The sequence below is a fragment of the Onychostoma macrolepis genome, chromosome 22 (assembly GCF_012432095.1).
Source record: "Onychostoma macrolepis isolate SWU-2019 chromosome 22, ASM1243209v1, whole genome shotgun sequence".
Classification (NCBI taxonomy): Eukaryota; Metazoa; Chordata; class Actinopteri; order Cypriniformes; family Cyprinidae; genus Onychostoma; species Onychostoma macrolepis.
In genome coordinates, this window is record NC_081176.1 from 11522752 (window position 1) to 11543435 (window position 20684).

At 38.9% G+C, this 20684-nt stretch overlaps 1 protein-coding gene and 1 long non-coding RNA gene across 4 annotated transcripts; one reads left to right on the plus strand and one right to left on the minus strand.

Annotated features, from left to right (window-relative positions):
* On the minus strand, nt 1–4898 carry LOC131530403 (SLAM family member 9-like). Of its 3 annotated transcripts, none has more exons than XM_058760658.1 (6): nt 4771–4898; nt 3992–4312; nt 3341–3637; nt 3148–3267; nt 3004–3059; nt 1–2041 (listed from the first exon to the last, which is right to left on the minus strand). In XM_058760658.1, exons 2-6 carry the CDS (start codon nt 4269–4271, stop codon nt 1991–1993), a joined length of 804 nt encoding a protein of 267 aa, XP_058616641.1. In that variant the 5' UTR covers nt 4272–4312; nt 4771–4898; the 3' UTR covers nt 1–1990. The 3 variants fall into 3 exon arrangements, with proteins under 3 accessions (XP_058616641.1, XP_058616640.1, XP_058616642.1); XM_058760657.1 differs by lacking the exon at nt 4771–4898 and adding an exon at nt 4635–4738; XM_058760659.1 differs by lacking the exon at nt 4771–4898 and adding an exon at nt 4631–4697.
* Nucleotides 4899–11462: 6564 nt separating this feature from the next.
* LOC131530922 (uncharacterized) lies at nt 11463–15344 on the plus strand. Its single transcript, XR_009268547.1, has 6 exons — nt 11463–12450; nt 12570–12605; nt 12684–12756; nt 13319–13393; nt 13575–13657; nt 15111–15344. It is a non-coding gene; the product is annotated as an uncharacterized LOC131530922 (long non-coding RNA).
* Nucleotides 15345–20684: the final 5340 nt, after the last annotated feature.

Here is a 20684-nt window from a genome sequence, read left to right on the forward strand (position 1 = left end):
GTAAAAAGATTTTGGATGTCTGATGTATGATAGTAATGTGTGAGGTGTTTGACCTTTAGTCTAAATGAATCACACATTAACATCCAGGGTCACAATAAACTCAATCAAGGATCACGCAGAGGAAATATAAATGACAAAACAAACAAACAAATATATAAAATCATATTAGAAACAGTAATACAGCGTAAAACCCGGATGCAGTTATACAATCACAGAGAGTTTGATCATTGTTCTGTAGTGAAATGTGTAAACCACCTCGACATTTCAGGTTCCTGTATGACAAACATAACCACAAAACCTGATGTTACAGATGCAAAACCTGCAGATGCATCAAAAATGACAGAAATCTGATGCAAATTCACTATAAGGATTGACAATGCATTATATGGAAACAAATGTGTAATGAGAATTATGGGATATGAATCAGTGAGTATAATGGGATACGAGTCAGAGTTTCTTGCACTGAATAATGGTTTTGGATTTGTGTGTAATGAAGGGTCTTTTTGTCTATGATGTTCACAGAACTTTTATTATGAAATTTCAGAGCACAAAACCAAAAGGCAACAAGATTGACATGTTTGGAATGGACATTATATAGGCTACTGTAAACCGCTAAATATGTTTATGAAATAGTGTGCAATAATATATGCTATGCAGATATTTATGTTCCCTAGTGAAAAAAATAAACATACTAAAATGTATTTGAAATACATTTATATCATGCTAAGTATACTACAAATATATTTAAATATTTATGTACTTCATAAAAATACCCTGTAATCATATTTCTGGTATACTAAACTGGTATACTTAAAGTCTGCTAAATTGGAACAACTAATTTTGCACTTTAATTGTGCAGAAGTAGTGCTGAAGTCCAACTACAGAAATACTTTAGTATATTTGATTGTGCTAAAGTGGAACTAATGCAAAGTGTACTTCAGTACACTTTAAATATCTTGCATTTAAAGACCGATATTATTGAAATATTATACAATCCTCCTCACTTGTGACATTAAAACACATTTTAGGTATAATATTAAGAAATATGCATTGTGCACAAGTAGTACTCCAAATAAAGTTTAATTAAATATTTTATATCAGTAAGTCTCCAGTGATATGTCAATAAATATGTTATCTGAACTATTCTTAGTACGAAATACATCAAATTTAATTTTGGAACATTTTTTATAAAAATTGATAAAATGTCATAATAAGAGAACAGTACTGTTCAAAATCTTTTAAAATAGGCTTCAGTGGTTGTTTTTTGACTTCAGACCTCAGATGGTAGCGCCTCCTAGTGACTTAACATGTAAACATATCTCAATTCTTAATGTTTTAATGTGTCATAAACTATCATGCAATGTTATTATGATCAAACCATTTTAAGTAAATTGAATTGAATTGAAAAAAAAAAATAGATGTTTAAGTTTGATGCTGTCTGTGGTGATGTTCATACTGGACTGAAGTGTGTCAGTGTTGTAGATGTTATTGAGAAGATACAGTACTGTGAGGTACATTAATCAAACAGCTTTTTAACACATTAGCCATTGTTTATTTGTAAATATACATTATTTGCATATATTTGTAAAATATGTTTATGGGTAAAGAGGATGTCTGTTTCTCTCCCTGTCAGGTCAGGCAGGTTAGGCCTTTCTGCAGGTTGATTTTTAGAGTTTAAAAAAGTTATTAAAATCACTTCATTCAAATTAATTGCTGTCTGCTTTGTTTTTTATGAACCTCAATCGTACACTCAGTGGGCATCACAAGACATCAGCGGAGACAAACTGTGGACAAAATACAGTCTTGATCCTCAATAAAGAGTCAGAAATTTACTGCTAAAAAGACAACACTGAATCTGTCACTTTTCACAAATGGGGTACAAAATACTCTCTGAGTACAATAAGGACATATAAATGATAATAATAAAAGCATAACAGAAATACAGTGTAAATACAGATGCATACTGTGGTCAAACAGAATCACGATTTGATCATCGTTCTGTGGTGAAACATGTGTAAATCACCTCCGTCATTTCAGATTCCTGTAAGTCAACACAAACCCAAAAGGTCAAAGGTGAAAAACAAACCTGATGTTACAGATGCAAAACCTGTAGGAGCTCAGAAATATTAAATGAGAGAAATCTGATGCAATTTGTGAAGCTATTGATATGTGCTGCAGAGTGAAATCGAAGGTAGCACATCGGCAGTGGATCTGCTATAATAACTACAACTGACAAATAAAAATTAATCATTAAAAACATGTTAAAATCACCACTGTGAAACAATACATTTATCCAATGTTTCTTATCATTGTAGTCAAATGAGATAAAAAAATATTGAGAATTTAAAAGGCAAAATTTTCTAATAATGACTGAAGTGTTTCTACCACCTGTGCCTCTTTTCTCACATTCAAATTAGCAGAACTGTCTTCAGCTTTTAGTCAAACAGGAAACTCAAGCATTCAGCAGGAAGTTTTTTTTTTAGTAGTAGAAATGCTTTGAGGTCACATTTCTAGCCTGAGTAAATGTGAAGGTCTAACCTAATCTTGCCATTCTGGACATCTAACAACTGTCGAGATTATTATTATTTTTTTTTTTTCTGCACTACTCTTGCTCTTCAGAGTCGAGAAATAAATATAGTTAAATTAGTGAATTGAAGAGAAGTGCTATTGTGAAAGTGGTAAAATATTTTAAATTAGGCCTATCTACCGGAGTACTGTAGGGTTGTAAGGGGTGTCATGATATGGCTAAATATTATTGTTCAATATAGTATCGTGTCTTTGCATTTGCACGTATAGTTGTTTTATTTCTTTTTAAGTTGCCTGTTGCCTTCAGATCACATTGATAAAAAAAAAAAAAAGTTTACATACAGTAGCTCTATTTAAATACCTCGTGATCTGGCCACCTGAACAGCTGTTTGGGCTAAAGGCAGCATCACACATATCTTCTGATAAGGTCATACATGACAAGCACTATTTGTGTAGCAATATGTGTAACCGTCTTACCGCTTTTTGTGCATGTCTTTTGTAGAACGTTGAATCAGCGTAAGTGATCTCTCCATCTGTTTCAATAATAATGATAAAACAACAAAACATTAAGTCATCACTAGATTATTTTTATATACCAATAGGTTGGTGGGAAACACTTGCCCTGTCCATCTGTTTTTCTGTGCTTACTGCAGATCCAGAATATCTCAACAGCAGCTACAATCAACAGAGATCCAGCAGCAGCAGCAGCAGAGATCAGCACACCTAAGTGTAGGTCTGATACTGTAATGATAAAGAGGTTGTGGTTAGTGTGTTTGTTCACTATGTTCATAAACACTACTCAGCGCTGTCCTACCTGCATGTGTCTGACAGAGTTTGCTGATGTCCAGATGTTGAGTTTGGTTGCTGATGGGATTGTTGAGCACACAGCTGTAGGTGTTTTTATCCTGATATTCCACCTCCAGAGGTAGAGAGAGACTGATGCTGAGATCAGACACATTGTTGCTGGACAATAAACTGTTTCCTTTGAACCAGGAGAGAGTCACGTGACTCACATTCAATGCTGAGCACAGCAATGCAAATTTTAACACTGATGATGATGATAAAGGACATTGTGAAGTGTCACTAAAGATGACAGGAACAGGCAGATGAGCTGGAAAACAAATAGACAATATAGGAGTTCAAGTGAATATTTCAGGTCAGATGGTTTGCCACAGTGCCTTTTTTCATTGCATTAGATTTGTACACCAATGCAGCACAGGCAGAAAAGCTTTGGGAATGCAGACTGTTTAACCGAATCACAACATTTTGTGAATTAATAGTAACAGATTAATCCTGCAGCCCTATCATGCAACAATGAACATGAGCCTTATTTTACAGTGTTGCTTCAGAAATTAGATCTCATTTCAAACAAAAAATCATCTTGAAATGGGAGTTATAAGCATGATTCAATGTTATTTACAATATGAAGAGAATGGGGCAAATTTCAATGTAATTCTCTACTCACCATAAACAGTAACACTGAAACTCTTGATTGACTCTTCATTCTCAATCTTGAAACTTAGTTTATAAAGTCCAGAGTCTGTGGTTCTGGTGTTTGTGATGATCAGAGATCCATTCTGGTTCAGCTTCAGTCTGTCTCTGAATCTCTCATCCTCATATTGAGGATCGTCCCCGATCACTCTCTTGATTCTAGCTATACGAATGTTTCCAAAACTCCACTCAATCTCATCATATGTGTGAATTACAACATCACCGTGTAGAATTACAAAATCTCCCTCCATCATTTGAACAACCTTCACCTCATTGGCCCCAACACCAAACACAACTGGAGAACAAAAAGCAAGAAGTGCTCAGACACAAATGAAGGCTCTTAGCTTAATGTTGTTAAAACTAAAGGTGTTAGTTTTCAGACTGTCAGAACTGAATTGATATGAATGTACTATACAGCCTTGCACGAATTTGAACTGCACTGAATCAAGCATTTGAAAAGGGATGCTATTGGATTATAGAAATAGATACATGCCTAAATCTCACAGTAATATCACTTATCTTTGTATGTTTATCCTTTGTCTGGAAATAACAACAAATGCTGATTTAAAAAGTAGCCTATATTGGTCAATAATATAGAAACACACTTACTTACTTACCAACTAGATGCCACAAGCACAAACAGAACAAAAGCAATGCTGGAACCATTATTTATAAACAGCTCACGGAACACACCACATGTCCAAATTAGTGAGAGTAGAATGTGGAAGTGGTTTGGTTACAGTGCAATCTTACCATCGTAGCTTTACTGAAGATGGAGAGTGGCTGTATTTGAAGGGGTTTAGAGAAACAGTCAACTAACAACAAATGTTTATTGTCATTATAAATGCAATTATTGCCATCCACTGGTTGTTGCATAACTGTCAAATGTGTGAGTGTTACGTTTCCTGTCTTGTCTACACTTTTATGTTGAAGTGTTTTCTGTTCTGTTTCTAGTCAGTTGGTAGTATTTCCTGTTAATTTGTCCCTCATTGTTGCCAGGTGTATTTTCAACTTGTTACCCGGTTTGTATTTATGCGTTGCTATATCCGACAAGCCATGGTGCTCTCACGCCACACATCATGCTCTTACACAGTAGTGAAAAATCTTGGAGCAAAGAGAAAAGGTTTTGGTATGAAACAAAGTCTCAGCTTTCAAATTTTGTCTTTTTATTAAGAAATTTAAACAATAAATGCTGTTTTGTGGCTCTTTAATGTGTCATGACAGATCATTGTACCGCCTCAGTTCGAGCGGCATGTGATTATCTCTTCCTCTTTACTAATTATGAAATAAACATGAATGAACATCAGAAGGTATCTTGTTTCAAACGCGGAAAAAACATCAATACACACCTCTTTCCAAATTCAAATCCACCGACTTTAAGCTATTCTGTGAGATACTTATATTGAGAAATCAAATCAAATGAGCATAACGGCAAACATAAAGAAACTCACAGAACGAAAATAGTTCCAAACAAAGATCAGAAGTATTGCACATTCTCCAAGCAGCACTGGCATTTTTGTTACTGAATGATTCAGTGTTTTGAATGAATCGGTTGAATGAATAAGTGACTTACCGCCACCTACTGGTGGTTTAGTTAGTTTAAAAGTATGCATTTTTTCACCAAAATTTCTTATTTGTATATTCAAAAATTTTATTTAAAACATTAATCTCATAACATTATTTATTGCGGTTGTAAATTTGTAGTGCAAATTATTTAATTTGATTGCTAACAGCTGTTGTGTATAGTACATTTCTTCATCAGTTGTAAGAATTTGACATGAAAGATGACGCATACATTTAATAAGGTTAAAAAATATTGGACTTTATGGAGGTAAATATTAAAAACATGCAGATTTAAATATGTAAAAGCTGAATAGAAAACTGATGAAAATATTGCCTCATTTACACCACCAAAAATATTGCTGATGCGGAGCTTTTGAGGGGATATTTTGTATGGGATATTGTCTGCAGAAAATTTCTCTGTATATCGTAATAATAAATAGCTTTTTTGACAGAGATGATATTTTGTTTTCTTTTTAAATTTAAAAACATTAAATATTACATTTACAGTGGGGCAAAAAGTATTTAGTCAGCCACCAATTGTGCAAGTTCTCCCACTTAAAAAGATGAGAGAGGCCTGTAATTTTCATCATAGGTATACCTCAACTATGAGAGACAAAATGAGAAAAGAAAAAAAAATCCAGAAAATCACATTGTAGGATTTTTAAAGAATTAATTGGTAAATTCCTCGGTAAAATAAGTATTTGGTCACCTACAAACAAGCAAGATTTCTGGTTCTCACAGACCTGTAACTTCTTCTTTAAGAGGCTCCTCTGTCCTCCACTCGTTACCTGTATTAATGGCATCTGTTTGAACTCGTTATCAGTATAAAAGACACCTGTCCACAACCTCAAACAGTCCAACTCCAAACTCCACCATGGCCAAGACCAAAGAGCTGTCAAAGGACACCAGAAACAAAATTGTAGACCTGCACCAGACTGGGAAGACTGAATCTGCAAAAGGTAAGCAGCTTGGTGTGAAGAAATCAACTGTGGGAGCAATTATTAGAAAATGGAAGACATACAAGACCACTGATAATCTCCCTCGATCTGGGGCTCCACGAAGATCTCACCCGTGGGGTCAAAATGATCACAAGAACTGTGAGCAAAAATCCCAGAACCACACGGGGGGACCTAGTGAATGACCTGCAGAGAGCTGGGACCAAAGTAACAAAGGCTACCATCAGTAACACACTGCGCCGCCAGGGACTCAAATCCTGCAGTGCCAGACGTGTCCCCCTGCTTAAGCCAGTACATGTCTGGGCCCGTCTGAAGTTTGCTAGAGAGCATTTGGATGATCCAGAAGAGGATTGGGAGAATGTCATATGGTCAGATGAAACCAAAATAGAACTTTTTGGTAAAAACTCAACTTGTCGTGTTTGAAGGAGAAAGAATGCTGAGTTGCATCCAAAGAACACCATACCTACTGTGAAGCATGGGGGTGGAAACATCATGCTTTGGGGCTGTTTTTCTGCAAAGGTCCAGGACGACTGATCCGTGTAAACGAAAGAATGAATGGGGCCATGTATCGTGAGATTTTGAGTGAAAACCTCCTTCCATCAGCAAGGGCATTGAAGATGAAACGTGGCTGGGTCTTTCAGCATGACAATGATCCCAAACACACCGCCGGGCAATGAAGGAGTGGCTTCGTTAAGAAGCATTTCAAGGTCCTGGAGTGGCCTAGCCAGTCTCCAGATCTCAACCCCATCGAAAATCTTTGGAGGGAGTTGAAAGTCCGTGTTGCCCAGCGACAGCCCCAAAACATTACTGCTCTAGAGGAGATCTGCATGGAGGAATGGGCCAAAATACCAGCAACAGTGTGTGAAAACCTTGTGAAGACTTACAGAAAACGTTTGACCTCTGTCATTGCCAACAAAGGGTATATAACAAAGTATTGAGATGAAATTTTGTTATTGACCAAATACTTATTTTCCACCATAATTTGCAAATAAATTCTTTAAAAATCCTACAATGTGATTTTCTGTTTTTTTTTTTGTTTTTTTTTTGTCTCCTAGTTGAGGTATACCTATGATGAACATTACAGGCCTCTCTCATCTTTTTAAGTGGGAGAACTTGCACAGTTGGTGGCTGACTAAATACTTTTTTGCCCCACTGTACGTATGTAATATAATGTATATTTCCTTCACAGGTTTGGTCTTAAATTTGACATAAGTGGTATTAAAAAGGTCTTAAATTTAATTTGTTCATATCTGTAGACATCCTGTGGTCAGATTGCCTGTCAATTAAACTCCCTGTGAATGGTCAATTGAACCAATTGATTCAAGAGTCAAATGAATTTCAGCTCTACCTCTCTGGATGTCTAATGTCTAAAGGGTTAGGGTGTGGTTGGATATTCTAGCTCCACCCATCAGGCACAAATTACATTAGCTCCTCCTCGCTGGATATCTAGGGGAAGCCAGAGCCGTGGACCGAGAGGCTCTGTGGGGGAGCTAGCCGTAAGCTCCATCCATTTGCTCTGCAGTGAGCAGCCTCTAAATTGCTTCACAAAATGATTTACTGTTTCAGAGCGCTCCAAACACCACACTCTGGTGACTCCTGCTGGTTTAACAAGTTTATAGCTTGTCTGTTTTAGATTTTTTAGAACCCATTTTTGGCAAGAAATTGTGCTGTTGGTCTGAATATCAGTGTCATTATACATGTGGCACTCATGCTTTCAGATGATTAAGGATTTTTTGTAGAAGCTTGAAGACATTAGAGAACCACAGACCATAACCAGAGCGGACAAGTTTTTTTTAATGTTGTACAGTGCGAGTCCAGTAACTTACAAGAGTGGATATAATCTGTATGTCAGCTGAAGGTTTTAGATTCAATCACTGTGTTCCATTTGAGGTGCTGCTTCAAAGTTTCAATTTTAATTTCAGGAGGTTTTAAATCTTTAAATATTGTTTAAATGTGATAATTAAACTTTAAACGGCTATGATTTAATTAATTAAACACAACTGCCAGGACATAATAAAGTAATTGTATTAATTGTATTATATTAATTTTTAATTTCCAATAACACTAACACTAAAACACAACAAATGCAGTTCAAATTTCAAAATAAAAAACATTAAAAAAAAAATTCATCAGAATATTGTGGCCTATTTTTTTTTACAGATACACCAGGACTACTGTTGGGTTTTCACTGACAAAATAAACTGCAAATTCAGTCATTTTTGGCCAGTGAAATCTTGGTTGGACTGATTATGGAAAACGGTTAAGTACTGTTTACATTATGAATAAGAAGACGATAGGAGATGATACACTGAGAAAAGATCAATGTGAAGGCAACTGTATTTGAGGTACTTGCTGAACACTTGCTTTGTTGCTATATTTGCATACTGTGACATATATCTTTTTTTTTTCTATTTTCTATCACTATGGCCTGAATATAATATCATAACCTTTTTCCAGTGCAGTTTTAATTATACTATAATATTTATAGCAATAATACGAAGAGGACAGGAGCAATCACACTGTAATTCTCTACTTACCATCAACTGTAATCAATATTTTGATTGACTCCTGATTCTTGATAATGCTTAGTTTATAAAGTCAAGAGTAATGGTTACTCAGGTACAAATAAAGGCTCTTGGCGCATATAAATCAGTCATTTTCTGTTGTTTAACCACAAAGTTTAGTTATTAAACTTTTTCTCTATTGTGTTTTTCAATAGTGAATCAAGCATTGAAACCTGGATCTCACGAAAAAAAATTGAAAGAAATGAAGTACAGTACAACAGCATTTTTTTTAAATGAAATTAAAGCTTTTACTGAATTAAAGATTAAGCAACAAAATTGAATTAATAAATACAATACATAAGATATACATGTTGAGTTGTGTTTCCCTGAAATAAATGCATGCACTATACATATTTTCAGATGAGAAAAAGTGTTAAGCAGGAAGGGAACTAGTGTAAATATTATGTCCATCACATGTTAAACCAGTGTTCACAGACCTGAATTTAAACTACATCTGACAGTAATATCACAGTGTGAATTGAGAGTACTTTAATGACTAATACTGATTTAAAAAGTAGCATATATTTGATTAAAATTGTCAATAAATAAATAAAAAACCCGTTTCTTTCTCGTGGGCCCTGTTTGAAATTGTGTAAATATAGCACAAATAAATAAATAGAACAAAGATACAAATTAAACAATGTTTACGTTTTTTCAAGCTTGTAGGTGTCCAGGTACAGAACCCAAATAATCAAATGTAAAATAGCATTGCCTTCTCTGTATAAATTAAAAATAAATTAATTCTTGTTAAAACTACAAAGTAATTCAGTAAAGAGCAGTGAGTGATTTTCTCTCATTTAATTTCTTGGATTGACATTAAGGACACTGACGGCAGCTAGTAAAGTAGGCGCTGCCACTTTAAGAGACAATACATCCAATACTAATGATACTCATCTGATTTCTTTCTCAGCTGTTTACATTCACTTAAGACATAGCGGTGCTGAATTAAGCTTTTCATGTCTTTTTGTGTTTGTATGGCGGGGTGTATCTGTTTATTCAGGCGCAGGAGGAAGCAAAGGAGAGCTCGGTTCTGTGAGATGCAGCTCTCTGTGTGCAGACTGAACTCACGCGAGTTCTCAGGCGAGTTCTTTCGCATCTTGTGCTTGAATGCTTTAAACTCTTTTGAATGTTTAAATTGGCAAGGCTTAAAAACATGTGCAATTGACAAGCTTATTATTATAAGCGTCTTTGGACTTGACACTAGATAGTTAATAAAGCAGGGCATTTCAGTTTATGGTTAGTGATATCTTTATCTTATTTACAATGATGTTAACTAATTTCGGTTTATTTTTTATTTATTTTTCGCTTTTTATTTGTTTTCATAGCAATGTCTGGCAATGATCGCCGGCACGGTAAGGCAAAGGCAAAAATCATGATATTATTATTTATCTACACTATCAAACCAGTATATATAACACTAGTGGAGAAATCTTTAGAACAAGTACATTACACAAGTAGATTATATATATATTATTTTCCAAAGTCATGCTAACAACACTCATAACAGCACTAGACAAAGTTATCATCTGGTAAAAGTTATACATTGGCAAAAAAAAGATTTAGCATACCAAAAGGAAAACAATAAAAAAAAAGTAGCCTATACAGATACAAACATTCAAAACATTACACCAGTAATATTTTAAAACCGTCCAAACTACTTTGATAAACCAGAGTATAGCAGTATTAGTTTAATACAGTAGTAATAAATCAGAGATATCAAATACTTCTTCATAAATATATCATCCAAATTAATGTGGAAGTTTAGTCTTAAAACACTCTGCAAATCAGCTGTTCAAAAGAGGAGGATTCACAGCCGTCGGAAACAGTCAGCCACATAAACAGAATGATCAAACAGCAGTATAAAATGGGTAGCCTATATGAAACAGCAGCTAGCGCTCTCAGGCTGCACCTGCAATACAAATGTAATAAGGGCACGAGTAAAGGTCTTAACATTAATCATGGATTTCCCCCTTAAAAACCCACAATAAATTTCTTAGGTGAAATTCTTACACTACAGCAGATTTTATGCGAATTGAGCTCGCCACTTCACACACATACACCCCTAATGGCAAACACGTATATTTAGACTGACTCGCGACTTAAGCCCAAAGTATACTTCATTTTTATGCATACGCAAGGGACAGCATACAGTGCGCGTGACGCAAATTTCGTCATCACAATAGTACACGCATACTGTACATGCACCACCCGATTTTTGTAACTGTGCGTACTTTGTGCACACAGGTTGCACATGCGCATTGAATTTGTTTTGCAGTAATAAGTTGTTCCACGAGGTGGCAACACTGTCTTGGGCCGTTGTTTCAGCATAGAATATGAAATGAAAGAGACAGAACAACAACAACAACAAAATAGCGGAGACTGCAACAACAACAGATGGCTGGAGTATACATAATGGAGTGTACTTTCATACGCGTACGCTACAAAAATGAAGTGTACTTTGGGCTTTGTGAGAAGGACAAGTAAAGCAGACAACTCACCAGGAAAGACTGAAAGGAGATAGAATGTGATTAAAAACTGTTACTGTCTGCAGAGCATGAACACACGTAGAAGGAGTCACCACGCAATGCCTAGGCATGCATTTTTTTAGAGATGGGACGTTTGACACTGAGGCTCTGAAGCCTGTTTTACTGTAGCCTATTGAAGCAGACTGCTTCGAAAGACTGTCCCTGCATTCCATTCGGAAGGGCTCATCCCTATGCCCTAATCCCTTCAAAGGGTTTACCCTCCGGAGTGAGAGCTTCGAAGGGTTGAAGGGTGTAGGGGACCAAACAACTTCTTGAAGTGCCCTTCTGCGTCATCATCCCGTGCCCACACGGAGGCGCCGTCATCATGCAAAGAATCAGCACAAAGGATCATGGGAAGCCGAAGTGTCCATCAGTTGTACCCTTCGAAATCTTTTATTCCAAAGGGCTATTTGAAGAGGCCAGTTTTGAGCACTTCGGTTTGGAACGACCCTTCAATATGACGGCCATGATTGTTTTCACTCCGAAGTGCCCTTTTTTCTCTGGCCGGTGTCAATACGGAGAATTACCCTTATTAACACTGTTGAGTGTTTTTAGTGACATCCGGGACATTTTCTCGTGTGCGAACCTAATCCGTCTGAAATATTTTTCACAGACGCCATTTTCTTTGCTCGCGATGCAGAGCATATTAGGACGGAAAACAGCGAAATAAAGTGTTTAATCCTACTCACAAAGTGTGTTTTGTAATATCATATCGTTTTATAATTATTTCAATGTGTTGTGTGCGCCTAAACGTTTATCAGTGGCATTTCCTTTCACTCGCGATGCGGAACAGACGAGGACTTTTCTAAAAGGGAAAATCTGAAAGTAAGTGTTTTAATCTCATTTAAAATATGTATTTTATAACATCATATTAATTTATAGCCATACTTAAGTGTTGTGCTCTACTAAATGTTTTTTTTTTCTTTCTCTCGCGGCGCGAGCAGACGGGGAAGTTGGTTTTAACAAGGAAAACACTGAAAGTAAGTGTTTTACCTCGTTTAAAATATGTATTTTATAACATCATATTGAGTTATAGTGATATTCAAACTTTTTCTCAGAGAGATATTTTCGTTCACTCGTGATGCTCCGGAGCAGATGAGGAAGTTGGTTTTAACAAGGAAGGCGCCAAAAGTAAGTGTGTTACTTCATTTACGAGATGTATTTTATAAAATAATATTACTTTATGACAATATCTATATATGTGCGCGCCTAAACGATCCGAAACGTTTCTCACAGATGACATTTGAATTTGAAGGGAAGTGTTTTACCTCATTTATAATACAGTATGTATTTTGCAACGTCATATTGTCAAATCAAACCACTGTAAACTACCCAAATCTAAATGACAATACAAGTCATTTGTTCTTGTGTGTCTCATGACCAATTTTTGTGATTTCATCAAGCATGAATTGAGTTTTCATGATGTTGATGTGTCCTTATATTGGATTTGAGTGCTGTTTTCATTTAATTAATTTGAAAATAACACTTTCAGTAAACTCAAACTCTCTATACTGAGTGAATTACATTGTTCATCATTCAAAGTGATTTTGTGCCCTCACAAGTCTTGGAGAATGGCTACTTTAGACACTTTATTATCTTTAAGCATTAAATTGTGTTTTGTATTCAGCAAAATTGAGTTGTATGGGTTTAGAATTACAATTTTAAGTAAACTAGTTCTTTAATATTGTTACAGATGGTTCATGCTGGCTTAACAGAAAAATCAAAAGAAGATGATGTGCTTGAAGAGTATGAAGCCACCAATACATGGGTAAGCCACAATTGCACATTTTAAGATTATTGATTTTCATGTTTATTTAAAAAAAAAAAAAACAATAATAATAAAGAGTCTGATTTCTTTCTAAAAAAAATATATAAACTGTAAGTTTTTGATATGCTTGGATTGTCATTTATTTATGTGCTGTCCCATTTATGTGCATTAATTTTGATAGGAGTCGTCCAACCTCAATGCAGAGAGATCAGTATGCACTTGGAATTGTGACTTTGTCTCTGTCGTTAGAAGACCCATTTTCTAGTAAGACTGACTTTCTTTTTACAATATAAATTTACAGTGAATTAAATGCTTTTCCTTAAAGGGATAGTTCACCCAAAAATGAAAATTAAAGGGTTAGTTCATACAAAAATTTAAATTAACCCATGTTTTACTCACCCTCAAGTCATCCTAGATGACTTTCTTCTTTCAAAAGAATCCAATTTGAGTTTTATTATCCTGGCACTTCCGAGCTTTATAATAGCAGTGGGTGGGTGTTGCTGTTCAACAGTCCAAAAGAAGTGCAATAAAGTGCATCCATCCATAATAAACAGTGCCTCAAACGGCTCTGGGGAGTGAATAAAGGCCTCCTGTAGCGAATCAATGCGTTTTTGTTAGAAAAATATCCATATTTAAAACAAACACTTTCCTCTAGCTTGCGCTAACTGTCATGTGCGCAAACCGTTTCGGGTGAGATGACGTAGGACTTTAGTGAAGTTTTGGCTCCAGTGAAATATGCTAGTCTCACGAGAACCAACGTTTGTTTACAGGAGCAAAGGAAGAAAATTTTCCTTACTTTAGCAAAGACAAACCACTCTGTTCTTGGCTTACATCGAAATCCTCCGACATTTCTCTTTACAAATTCTTGTTTTGTATTTCTAATACATGATTTGTTTGTTTTGCTCTCTGCTCTTCCGCTTTCGTCACTTCTCACCGGTGCATGCACTACACCGACGTCCTGCGTCATCCGCCTGGAAAGGCTTCCACATACAACATTTAGCGCAAGCTAGAGAAAAGTGTTTATAACGTTTTAAATATGGATATTTGTCTTACAAAAACAAATTGATTCACTACAGGAAGCCTTTATTCACCCCCCAGAGCCGTGTGAGGCATGTTTTATTATGGATGGATGCACTTTATTGCACTTGTTTTGGACTGTTGAACAGAAACACCCACCCACTGCCATTATAAAGTTTGGATTAGCCAGGAAATTCTTTAATATCACTCCGATTGGATTCGTCTGAAAGAAGAAAGTCATATACACCTAGGATGCCTTGCAGGTGAGTAAATCATGGGGTAATTTGAATTCTCGGGTCAACTAACCCTTTAAGTTATTATTTACTCACCCTTTTGTTTTTGTAATGCGGTATGCCCTTTTTTCTTTTTCGGACCTGCTTGTCCTTATAATGTCAGTATATGCCAATCAATATCAAGCTTTTAAAAAGGATGCAAAAGGATCAGAGTGGTCCCATGTATTTCTTCTGTAGATTATTCAAAATATAACCTTTTGTGTTCCTCAGAAGAGAGAACGTCATACAGGTTTGGAACCACATGAGGATAAATAAATAATGACAGAATTTTCAGTTTTGGGTGAAGTTCTTGTATTGCAATTCATACTTGTCTCTGACATTTCACCTGATAATAGTTTTGATAAATGGATGTGAAATGATCCTGTTTTGGTTTTGTACTTATATTTATTTATTTTTCAATTTTACAGGGGCAGTTTTGTGATGCTGTAAATAGGAGTGGATATCTTGCTTGGCTGAAAACTGCAGAGAAAAGCATCTCATCATGTTGAAAAAAAGAATGAGAGTATTCTCTCCAAGGAGGTCCAAACACCAGCACAGACTTTGATTAGTGAGCATTAACATGCATTCAGCTTTTATGGTAATGAATGGAATGCTGTTGTTTAACCTCCTAAATGTCAGCATTATAAACCTTATGATATCAATGGACCAAATAAGAATGTTTTTTGTGTCTTTGCACTGATTTGCTTCTACATTATGATGTTTAATTGTTGTAAGAACATGTTCTTTAAATGTATTGAAAACATTGAGTGTGAAGATATTTTGGTGCAGGGAAAAAGATTTACAATGTTTCAATAAAATAAATAAATGTAAACGTGTATTGTTTTGTGGGTTTATTTTTTTAATATTTTCGCATGAACACTGGTGCAGTGTTGACCAGTTAATCCATAAGTGTTAACTTTCAACACCAACTTTGGTGTTCTCATCATCTATTCTGGTTTTGATATTTTACATGTTAAGAGTTTGTTAGTTAACACTGTCAGGGTGTTAAAAATGTTAACTCTTTCAAAAGTGTTAATTTAACACTTTAGCAGTGATTCTCATATGTACTCTGGGTAAGTGTTAATTTTAACTCTGAGGGAGTTAAACTCACTCTTTTAAATTTGCTGTGTAGTAACACTTTCATGTGTGGACAATGATTCTCAGAACGAAGACACAGCTGCTATTGCTGAGTATTGCTTTTGTGTTGAAACTGGGATCAACAAGATGTGCCAGTCATTTGAAAGTGGCTGCTATAATTGCAGCTGACCACTAGATGTCTTTCTTTGAGGCTTTGAAACTTTGAATCTTTTTTGGTACAATCAGTAAAAAGCCTGAAAAGCTTCACAAGGCTTCATCTGCCCATCTCTACATTTTTTAAAACCACGAAGACCCAACGCGCCTCAATCGCTGAGCCACATACAGTTGTGCACAATGACACAATGCAGCTTAACACCAGAGGGAGTGTCTTCCCATGGGAAATGTACACAAACATTACAAGCAACCATTCAAAGTGCTGAACCTGTCACATATGCAAATAAGTTCCACAGGAGGAAAGATAGGTAGTCTTCTCCTTTCTGATGCCAACAGCCAATAACAGCACTAGAATTGAGAAGCTCAAAACTGCAATCTCCTCCTCATCAAAAAGGGATAAAGGTACCTTTGCAACAGACACTCCTCTCCGGCCTGTGTGGTAGGAGATATTAACAGATACAACCAAGTTCTGTGTCTCCGGCCTGTGAAGGTGAGACAAAAACAGAAACGCAAAGTGCTGAGTCTCTGGCCCTTGAGGGAGTGACATTAACAGATATGACTTTGCCCTGAGTCTCTCTAGCTTTTGAGGCAGTAACAGATACAACCTCGTTCTGAGCCTCCAGCTGGTTAGGTAAGAAATATCCTACGTTCAGAGACTTCATCCAGCGAGACAACAACAGATGCAGCACGTTCTGAGTCTCCATCCTAAAGAGACAAAGGGGATTGACCAAGTTCTGAGTCTCTAGCCCAGAGAGGCAGAAGGCAAACAGACATTTGCAACAAGGTTAAGAGTGGGGGCGAGCAATGGCGCTTTCATCTGCATGCTCAAGATTTTAGGTCCCTTTGGTGCTATAGGAGATCAGTATTTCACAGCGCTTTGAGTTCAAGGCTGTTGAAACAAATTCCTGCTCCTTTCCCCGCTGCATTTCAACTAGCACAACCAGTGAAAGAAGTCGCCGCCACCACCACACTGCTCATTCGACCACAGAGAACATAAATATTGCTTATCCAAACCTCTTTCCATAAGATAACATAACTCTGCCATAGCAACATCCAAATTAATCACTTGCATTTTATGCATCTTATGCAGTTTTTTTATTTTATCATTCATGGTATGTGTTTAGTAGTTGTTGATTACTCTTGTCTATCTTTTGTTAATAACATTTATTTTATTACACTTGTGTCTTCCTTGTGTTGATAATACAGTAAGAAGTTCTACAAGATATACATATCTCACCAATCTTTCACATAAATCAGGAGACCAGCTCCCTCAAGTTTGCATTCATTCTAAATGAACAACCCCTGTTGGGAGTGTTCACATACTGCCAAGGTAAACATCCCTTAGTGTCCCAAACTAAGAGAAGGGGGAAGTGGTCATCTGATGTACTCATAACTGCACCTTAAGTGACATGTGATCCAAAAATCCAAAAATGCCATTAGTGACTTGAGTAGCCGTCACAATGCTGTTTTACTGTCTGGTCATTTCTGCACTAACAAACAGTTTAAAATGTGTCAAAACCAAAAAAAATGTAGCTAGTATACATTCAGCCTCTAACTTAAAGGGATAGTTCACCCAAAAATGAAAATTCTGTCATCATTTACTCACCCTCAAGTAGTTCCAAACCTGTGTGAATGTCTTTGTTCTGCTGAACACAAAGGAAGATACTCTGAAGAATGTGGGAAACTGAGCAGTTCTGGGGCACCATTGACTTCCATAGTATTTTTTTTTTCCTACTATGGAAGTCAATGGTGCCCCAAAACAGCCTGGTTACAAACTTTCTTCAAAATATCTTCCTTTGTGTTCAGCAGAACAAAGACATGCAACATGAGGTGATGGGCGTGGATGAATGGCACAACAATGGGCCTCAGGATCTCGTCACGGTATCTCTGTGCATTCAAAATGCCATCAATAAAATGCACCTGTGTTCGTTGTCCATAACATACTCCTGCCCATACCATAACCCCACCGCCACCATGGGCCACTCGATCCACAATGTTGACATCAGCAAACCGCTCACCCACACGACGCCATACACGCTGTCTGCCATCAGCCCTGTACAGTGAAAACCGGGATTCATCCGTGAAGAGAACACCTTTCCAAAGTGCCAGACGCCATCGAATGTGAGCATTTGCCCACTCAAGTCAGTTACGACGACGAACTGCAGTCAGGTCGAGACCCCGATGAGGACGACGAGCATGCAGATGAGCTTCCCTGAGACGGTTTCTGACAGTTTGTGCAGAAATTCTTTGGTTATGCAAACTGATTGTTGCAGCAGCTGTCCGGGTGGCTGGTCTCAGATGATCTTGGAGGTGAAGATGCTGAATGTGGAGGTCCTGGGCTGGTGTGGTTACACATGGTCTGCGGTTGTGAGGCCGGTTGGATGTAATGCCAAATTCTCTGAAATGCCTTTGGAGACGGCTTATGGTAGAGAAATGAATATTCAATTCACGGGCAACAGCTCTGGTGGACATTCCTGCAGTCAGCATGCCAATTGCACGCTCCCTCAAAACTTGCGACATCTGTGGCATTGTGCTGTGTGATAAAACTGCACATTTTAGAGTGGCCTTTTATTGTGGCCAGCCTCAAGCACACCTGTGCAATAATCATGCTGTCTAATCAGCATCTTGATATGCCACACCTGTGAGGTGGATGGAGTATCTCGGCAAAGGAGAAGTGCTCACTAACACAGATTTAGACAGATTTGTGAACAATATTTGAGAGAAATAGGCCTTTTGTGTACATAGAAAAAGTCTTAGATCTTTGAGTTCAGCTCATGAAAAATGGGGGCAAAAACAAAAGTGTTACGTTTATAATTTTGTTCAGTGTGTATATATTGTGACACGTGTCCCGAGCCGTCATCAGCGTCGCCCTGGCAACAAACGGTGCACACCTGCACCCCGCATCAGCGGCAGACCGGTCACACCTGGAGCTCATCAGAAGCCACCCTTTTTAAGCCACACTTCACACGCACTCGGGTGAGTTCCACGGAAGCTTCCCGCCTAATGTTGTTCTTTCTCTCCTCTGCCAACAGAAGACAGCGTGTGACCGGTCCCCACCGAACCACAGAGCACTGCACCGATCCACCACTTCAGAAGCACGAAAGGATTGAGTTGGAACACTGCACGGAGCACCGCACCCCGAACTCACCACTTGTCACGAATAAATCCACCCTCCGGGGTTTTCTTGACTGCAAAACAGTCTCATTGTCGTGTGTGATTCCTCACCCCCGCCACAATATATATATATATACGCTGTGTGCAGAATTATTAGGCAAGTTGATATTATGGTCATATTTTTCAACATATCGCCGACAATTAACCCCTTGTTCACACGTGGACTAAATTGTGTTTTTTGTTTTTTTTTTCCCCCCTTCTTTGTTCTATCTAGGCGGCCGCTCCTCCCCTCCCCGGCATGGAAGAACTCCTCAAACATCTCACGGAGGTGAGCATCCGCCAGCAACAAATAATGGAGCATGTGGCCTCTCGACAAGGCGAGACAGAGCGGGGACTCGCCGAGCTCCGTTTCGCCGCCGCCCAGCGTATCCCGCTCCCCGATCCCCGAGTGCGGGCGACCCAACTCCTCCCTAAAATGACTGCCCACGACGACCCGGAACACTTCCTACAAATGTTCGAGGCCGTCGCGCTCCGGGAAGATTGGCCGCCGGAGGAATGGGCCCGAATCATCGCTCCCCTGTTGACCGGCGAGGCACAGCGAGCTTACTTCACGTTACCCCCGGAGAAGGTCGACTCATATGAAGACTTAAGGCAGGAGATCTTAGCCAGGGTGGGTCTGTCCCCGATCTGTGCGGCCCAACTCTTCCAGGACTGGGAGTACAAGACCCGCCTACCGGTCCGCGCTCAGGCGGCCGAACTCTCGCGACTGGCCCGACATTGGCTCCTCGTCGGGAACCCCACGGCCAGTCAAGTGGCTGAGAGGGTCGTCGTGGACAGGCTTCTCCGAGCGCTACCACGTCCCCTTCGGCAAGCCGCTGGGATGCGCAACCCCCTGACCATCGGGGAAGTCGTCGAGGCCATCGAACTGGCGGATGCCACCCTTCATCGAGAGGCGGGGGAGCGAGTGCCGCCTTTTCCCCGGAGGGTGGTCCAGGAGCGACGCACGCCGGAGGGCACCCCGCGACCGGTAAACAGGCCAGCGGTTCCCGGCCCCCAGGATGAGCCCATGCCCACCGAACCACCTCGCTCTCCAAACAGGGCTTGGCTGACAGGCTGCACCCTGCACCAGGAACCACCCTTTTCCGGCCCACAGACGGAGGTACGGATTAATGGACGCCCATTCCCCGCCCTCCTGGACTCAGGCAGCACCGTAAGCCTTGTACACCCGGCCGTCCTGCCCCCGCGGGCCGAATCCAAGGCCCTCCTATCCGTAACCTGCGTCCATGGGGACACGCGGCAGGTGCCCGCTCGGCGGGTCAACATCTCGGCGGCCCAGGGAACCTGGCCCGTGGAAGTGGGGATTATTAAGGACCTGCCCATCCCAGTCCTCCTCGGGAGAGACTGGCCGGGGTTCGACCGCTCCCTAGCCGCCAGCCAGCCTGTCAGCCCTGCCGGGAACCGCCGTCGCAGGAAACCCAGACGCAGTCTCCGCCGTCGCCCCGTGTTGCTGGCATCTGACAGCGCCCGAGACGGTGAGTCCCCCTCTCAAAATGCTAACCTGTACTATGATGTGTTCCAGCAGGTAACGGGAGGGGGGTCATTCGCAAAAGAGCAACACGGGGATGACCGTCTAAAAC